The sequence below is a fragment of the Fundulus heteroclitus genome, chromosome 13, assembly GCF_011125445.2.
Source record: "Fundulus heteroclitus isolate FHET01 chromosome 13, MU-UCD_Fhet_4.1, whole genome shotgun sequence".
NCBI lineage: Eukaryota > Metazoa > Chordata > Actinopteri > Cyprinodontiformes > Fundulidae > Fundulus > Fundulus heteroclitus.
The window spans coordinates 15,667,003-15,674,627 of record NC_046373.1 but is presented as its reverse complement, the minus strand read 5'-3'; the positions used below and the strand labels follow the sequence as shown (position 1 = coordinate 15,674,627).

The window sequence follows — 7,625 nt, the reverse complement described above, 5'->3', positions numbered from 1 at the left end:
TAGATAGATAGATAGATAGATAGATAGATAGATAGATAGATAGATAGATAGATAGATAGATAGATAGATAGATAGATAGATAGATAGATAGATAGATAGATAGATAGATAGATAGATAGATAAATGTAGGTGCATTGTAAGCAATGTCCAATCTACAGCCAAATTTCTCGTATTTGTACACATACCTGGCAAATAAAGCTCATTCTAATTGCATCTACAGTCTAGCCCAGCAGGTGGCAATAATGTATCTCTAACGTGGTTTGCAAAAAAAAAAAAAAAGGGCAACGAAGAAGAAGACCGGAAACTACTGCAACGTCACTTGTGCGCATGGAGCGAGGAAAGCAGTGGTAAACAGTTAGCATTTAGAAAGGTAAACCGATACTTTGTCTGATTCTTTTGCTTTTCTTTTGTCTGTTAACAGCTTGTTTCGTTATTATTGCTTTGTTTAATTCATGTAAACTGTTTTTATTTCAATACACGAGGCAATAGGTTTAGACCCGACCCTATCGTAGGCACCATGCTGTTTTTGCTAGCATCCCGGACTATCATCAAGTGTGCTGATACTAGCAGGTTTTACTCCCTGTTTTTGTAGGATAAAATGGACGCACAGAAAGACGTGCAGCCGCCTAAACAACAGCCGATGATCTACATCTGTGGAGGTAATCAGCTGTCGCTACCGAGCATTACGACTAACACCTTTAAAGTTGGCTGTTACTGGCAATAGACGCTGTTCGTTTGTTTTCAGCCGGACATAAAAGGATTGGGAGATACAAGTGCATCTAAAAAAAAATAGAATATCGGGATAAAGTTCTATATATTCATCACTCATTTCAAAAAGTAACTCCTATATATATTTTAGCCTCACTACATAGAGTAAAACATTTCAGACCTTTATTTCTTTTGGTTCTTGCCATTGAGTTACAGTAACACCGTGGCCATCAGACCGGCTTTTGGTACCTTTGGGAGCGTGGCGGGGCACAAACTTCATCTGGAAAAGGAAATCAGCCTGTTCATAAAGCTTTTTTTTAGCACAAGGAAGCATGAAGTGCTCTAAAGTTTCCTTTTTAGGTGGCTGCAGACTGTGGCGTTAAGAAAACACAGAGGACTGACATGCTGAGAGATGACATGGCACCCCAAACCATCACGGACTGTGGAAACTTCACACTGGACCTCAAACAACGTGGATCCTGTGCTCCTCCAATCTAACTCTTTAACACTAGGGACTTGATGTTTCAAATGAAATGTAAACTTTTCTTTCATCAGAAAAGGGAACTTTGGACCAATCGGCAACAGTTTTTATTCTGGATGCGTTCCCACAGCGGGACGTTGCCTAGTGCAGCTCGAAGGGGGCAGTTCGAGTTAGCTTACTCCGTTCGGGAGGTTTATAGCTGCGCAGATGCATGTTGAAGAGTAATAATAGTAATAGTAATATCATCTTTATTGTCATTGAAACATACATTATGATCAGCCTTATTTACTTTATATTTTGCTATGTTGCTCTCAAACATCCGTGTCACGCTGTTCCATAATGTTACCGTTACGCTCATTTTTAATCAGCGTAATGATTTTATTTCAGCGCAACCTTGACAACTTTCAATGGAACGGATCATTACGCTGAGATATACTGGCGAGAACCCTGTCTATGTTAACAAAGCAGTCACAATAACCAGTTTTGCTCAAAATAACATCAGAAGACCTTTCTAACTGTACCAAAATCATGGATTTGGTTTAAAAACCAAGGTGGTTGCATCATTTTAAAACAAGAAAAATCTTTACTCTAACATCCTCCAGTTTATAAATAATTGTGTGATGAGTTGTGAAACTGAGAAGACAAACGATCTCCAAGTGTCAGAATTTCTGCCTTATTTTAGATGTTAAACTCTTACCATACAGCTCTCACCAAATGCGCTAACAGACTAGGAAACAGCATTTTTTGTCAAGCACAGCTACACTAAATGCCCATCCTTTAGTATAATAATCTACATTTAACACTTGTGACTGTTTATTTCTTGCTGATCTGTTCTTTTTCATCTGGAGTTCTGCATTGTGTGTCTTATTCCTTAAGTTTTGTGTTTTATTCCTCAAATATTCCCACAGATTCGGGGGCATAAAAATTGTAATCATTAAAATTTCCTTTCATTTGAACCAAGAGGCTAAGCCAGTGCCGCACTTCAATCTCATTCGGAGTCAGACGTGTGACAAATTACACATTAATTGAAAAACATGAGCCTTGTTTTATAGGAATTTATCAATCAGGGACACAGCAGTTCTTATCTAGTCCATTGCAGAAATCCTCTTTTTAGAGGCAGTGTGTATTTTTGATGTTTTGAAATTATATGAGCCTAATTTTAAATGTTTAGTTGACTAGTGTATAGTCTGGTGGTGTACTTTTGATAATTGTAACAGAATCATGGTTAACTTCTGTTTGATTCTAGTAATGTGTTACACAATAGTGTTATCTAAAATTGTATCATATTTCAATGTCTAAATCTGAAAAAGTAATCCATTCAATGTCTAAAAAGCAGCATTGTTAGTGATTATTTATTAGCATTGAATGATTCAATTAAGACTTGTTCACAATGATAATTGAGTTTTTATTATTATCATGCCTTAGAAGATGCTGAAGGACCTGACCTGACTCTTTCTGTATTTTCTTGCAGAATGTCACACTGAGAATGAAATTAAAGCTCGCGATCCCATCAGATGCAGAGAGTGTGGCTACAGAATCATGTACAAGAAGAGAACGAAGAGATGTATCCTTTTCTTGAATGTTTGCGTGCGAGACTGAGCCATAAGATCTCTCTCTCTTTATATTACGGGTAGATTTATAAACGCAGTGCTTCTCTTTCTGCACGTTTCCTTAACTCCCTGATTACAGTGGTTGTATTTGATGCCCGGTGAGGAAGAGCAGAGCGACAGATTTGACTTTAGTTGTTGTTGTTTGCTGTTTTTATAGTGTACCACCATGTAAATAAACAGTCTTTGAGGACTAGCTTCAGCTTTCACTGTTTTGTTCATTTTCCTCCTATGAATTTGTAGCTTATTTTACCAATAAATAATAAGAAGGATTTTTCTTGTGATCAAATGTTTTTGTTAAAAGAGACAAATTGTACTTTTTTCTCTGTATATGTTGTGAAGAGCAATGGGTTTCCTCCCCTTTTTAAAAAACAGATATCTTATGGGAACACTTAAAACGGATATAGCTACATTTACATGAGCATAGTTAATAAATTGAAATAACACTTATTTGAGTAATTCCATTTAAAAATTAAACGTTTCTCCTAAAGATGTATTGTAAAAGTATTTCACGTTGATTTTATTGTTATTTTTAATAATTATGGCTAATAGCTAAAGAAAACATTGTCTAAACAAAAGTTTTTTACACAAAAGCCATTAGAAAGGAAACAGAATGGTCAACCTACTGAAAAGGAGTCCATGTACTGTCCAGTATATGCAGTCTCTTCTTGGCTGGGGCTCATTTTGCATGAATTACTGCATCATTGCGATGTGGCATGGAGGTGATCAGCCTGTGGTTGGAAAACAATACAGTAATTCCATTAAAGCAGCTTTTGGTGATCTGGTCGTGTGAGCAGGTGCCAAGTCCTGCTGCAATATGAAACCAGCCTCTCCATAAAGCTATTCATGAGAGAAGGATGAAGTGCCCGAAAACCTTTCTGGTACCTGGCTGTGCTGACTTTGGGCTTATTTGAACACAGTGGAGCAACAGCAGTAGAGGCGATGGCATCTCAAATCACCGTCGGCTGTGGAAACTTTCCTCTGGACTTCAGGCAACTTAGGTTTTGTGCCTCTCCATCCTTCCTCGAACACTGGTTTCCAAATTAATATTAACTAATTTTTCTTTTGCCTAAACGGGGAACTTTTTCTCCTTAGCTGACATCTCTTGTTCAGAAGTGTCTTTAGAGAAGAAGTATGACATTTATAGCTTGTGTTCTGGATACGCCTGCGTATGGGGGCTGTTGCCAGACACTGGCAGCAGTCTAAACCTTAATGATCTCCCCCCCCCCAAAAAAATATGCTTTACATCACACTCCTCTGTGGACTGCAGCTTTCCCTTGCTTCTTGTGGACATTTGTGTGTCAGAGTTTTTCCTTCCACTCAACTTTTTATCAAAATTTATCAATTTTTTATATATATATATATATATATATATATATAAACGTGTCCTCTTCAGCTGTCTTTCCCCAGTGTTATAAAAACTACATTTTCTAATTAGTTTCACATAAAATTGAAACATTTTCTAATTAGTTTCACATAAAATTCTAATTTTCAGAAGATCTAACTATGTTGGATCTTCATCAGCTGTGAAATTGAACCGATTTCTTTAAAAAAAAACATATCACTGCATAATTAATCACCCTGGTACAAAATTCTCAACTCTTGAATTACAGAAATTACTGTATGATTACATTTTTATTGGGATTCACTTGCAGATGACTGGATTATGCCAAAAAAAAACGATATTATGCATTTCTAAAATCTGATTACAGATAAATCTTAAAACATGTAGAAAGCCATATATAAAATAATTTTAATATTGTTCTGTTTTGATGTTTCAGCATGTTCTCTGAAAGATTAAAGTATAGTAAAAAAAAAAACATCTAAAAAAATCTACAACAGACTGAGAATGTATGACTTTTTGTTTCATAAATAAAACAGCAACATGTATAAATGTCGAGCATCTTCACTGTTAGGTTATTTATGCAGAAATGTATCCCTTTTTTAGTTAGTGCCTTGCTTTTCTATTTAGCCATATGCGTTCTTTTATTTGATACTGTCACAAAACTCCAGACCCTTGGGCGGCAGTGAACACGAGACAGGGGAACGTTCATTATGTTCACATTTTAATAAGTGGAGAACTAACGTTGTTTGTGGAAAATCACCCAAGCTAACTAAACAAGATTGAAAATGGTCTGAAACTGAACTAAACCAGGTCAAACATCTGTCAAACTAGACATTTTAGTAAGTAGTCTCACCATATTATATATCATATATGATGTCTATGGTCTCGCTCATAGACATCATATACATATACATCTTATGTATATATATATATATATATATATATATATATATATATATATATATATATATATATATATATATCATAAACACGAGTAATGGCATGGAATTTTTATTTATATAGTGCATGTCATACCAAGAGGAAACTCAGTATGTTTTACATAAAGACAAAGTAATACAAACAAAATAGGAACCCCCCCAAAATTAAATAGTTAGCCTGTAATAATTATGGTTACTAGCCTTATGGGTACAGTGTAGGACCTAGTAGGGACCCATAATCAGCCCACAAAGGGTCCAGCTAGTGTGGGCCCCATGTGGGAGAAACTTGGGTTGCCCATGTAATTTAAATGGGCAACCTTTAAATGGGGCCAGTGTGAAACCCACCCTCAGCCCATCTGGGCTTGCCCACATGGAACCCCTGGACAAAAATATGTGGGACCCAGCTGGGAAGCGCAGATGGGGCCCACTCACCAGCCCACATCCAACCCAAATGGGTGTGTTGACAGGCTAGGGCCTCCTGACTGACGGTTGTGTCAGATGAATTGGCGCTAAATTAAAGGATTTTTTTATTATTTTTTAAATCAGTCCAAGACTCTGGGCTGCATTTGACTAATATCTGGTCAAATCTCGACTGCCTTATTCGACACCAAACAAACCTTGAAAACAAAATTTGAGATTCATGAAACCTTGAATTGTGTAAACACGAAAAACTGAATCTTCATTGCTTTCATGGCCTCCAACCAATCAAAATGTGTATTATTACTTGGTAACACTTTACAATAAGGTACATACAATTTGAGTAACTTCTAAGGAATGCCTTGGGAACTAATCATGCACTAATTGGTAGTTAACCAGTACATACTGGGGAACACACAGCCCAGCCTTATTAGAGGGTTCCTGGTATTAGGAAATCAAAGAGGGATGAATCAGGAACTGATGGGTAATTAACCAGTATTGACTGGGGAACACACAGCGCAGCTTTTTTAAGCAGTACTTACTGGGGAAAACGCAGCCAAGTCTTATTACAGGATTACTGGGTTGTTACCAAAGAAACAGAGGAGAAATTCTCCATGTTGGTTCTGAATAAACCCTGCACCAGTGAGGTCGCAGCTCATAATTGTAAAAAAAAAAAAAAAAAAAGTGCTTCCTAGTGATTACTGATTTTATTGGATTCTCTCTTTTGTAAACCTATTGATGAAAGGCATTAGCAATTTTATATTCTTGCACTGCTGTCATCTTAACTATGTCTGTCTATCACTTACTGAATACCAAATAATTGCCTGGCTATTTTTTTTCTTAACCATGTAGTGAAACATCATATCAAGTACTTATTTAGGAACCAGTCTTTACTTTGTATGTTTTTGTGTACCCTAAAGTAAAGTGTAACATACCAAATAGACTACTTATGGCAGAACCAACCAATCATTACCTAATCAGTACCTGACTATTATCCAATATTAACAATTATTTTTTTATTATCTCTGACAAGAAAGGATCTTTAATTGATCTGTTAGATACAATGTTTATGATATAGCACTAGATAATAAGGTTTAGCTGTGTGTTCGCCAGTCAGTACGTGTTAACCACCCATTAGTACATGATTAGTTCCAAAGGCTTTCTCTGGTAGTTAACCAAATTTTGTGTACCTTATTGTAAAGTGTTGCTTATTTGCTGGTAAAGATTCTTAGTCATCCAGAATCAGACATACTTTAGTAATCCCAGAGGGAAATTACTTTTGTTACATGCTCCAGATATACACACATTTTTATATATATATTTACAGGTCATCGTCATTCCAAAAAAGTAAAATAAACAACACAACTGGACTTTTTTTTACGAAGTTTGAAGGCGTTTCACTTAGACTTAGACTTAGACAAACTTTATTGTCATTTTGTATGCACAGAGTGCGTACAGAACGAAATATCATTTGCATACAGCTGAGCTTAAGAATTTCAGTGAATTGCAGTTGATTCCAGAATAAAGTAGCTTTGCAGGATAATAAAGTAACTTAGCAGGAAAATAAAGTAACTTTGCAGGATAATAAAGTAATTTTGCAGGATGATAAAATAACTTTGTAGGATAAATGAAGTAGCTTTGCAGATACAGTAACTTCGCAGGATATAAAGTAACTTTGCAGGATAGTAGAGTAACTTTGCAGGATAATAAAGTAACTTTGCAGGATAATAAAGTAGCTTTGCAGGATAATAAAGTAACTTAGCAGGAAAATAAAGTAACTTTGCAGGATAATAAAGTAACTTTGCAGGATAATAAAATAACTTTGTAGGATAAATGAAGTAGCTTTGCAGATACAGTAACTTCGCAGGATATAAAGTAACTTTGCAGGATAATAAAGTAACTTTGCAGGATAATAAAATAACTTTGCAGGATAAATGAAGTAGCTTTGCAGGATAAATACAGTAACTTTGCAGGATAGTAGAGTAACTTTGCAGGGGAAAAAAAGTAATTTTGCAGGACATTCCAGGATAAAGAGATGTAAACAATGCAGGACACATGTGATACAGAGTCCAGTTTTAGCTTCAGCTAACTTCCTATCTAGAAAGAAATGCAAATTGACCGAAACTGGT

General features: G+C 35.9%; 1 protein-coding gene across 1 annotated transcript; it reads left to right on the top strand.

The window, feature by feature from the left end:
- The first annotated feature begins 270 nt into the window (after positions 1-270).
- On the top strand, positions 271-3,003 carry polr2k (RNA polymerase II, I and III subunit K). Its single transcript, XM_036145200.1, has 4 exons — positions 271-370; positions 593-659; positions 2,661-2,753; positions 2,879-3,003. Exons 2-4 carry the CDS (start codon positions 599-601, stop codon positions 2,899-2,901), a joined length of 177 nt encoding a protein of 58 aa, XP_036001093.1. The 5' UTR covers positions 271-370; positions 593-598; the 3' UTR covers positions 2,902-3,003.
- The last annotated feature ends 4,622 nt before the right edge of the window (positions 3,004-7,625 follow it).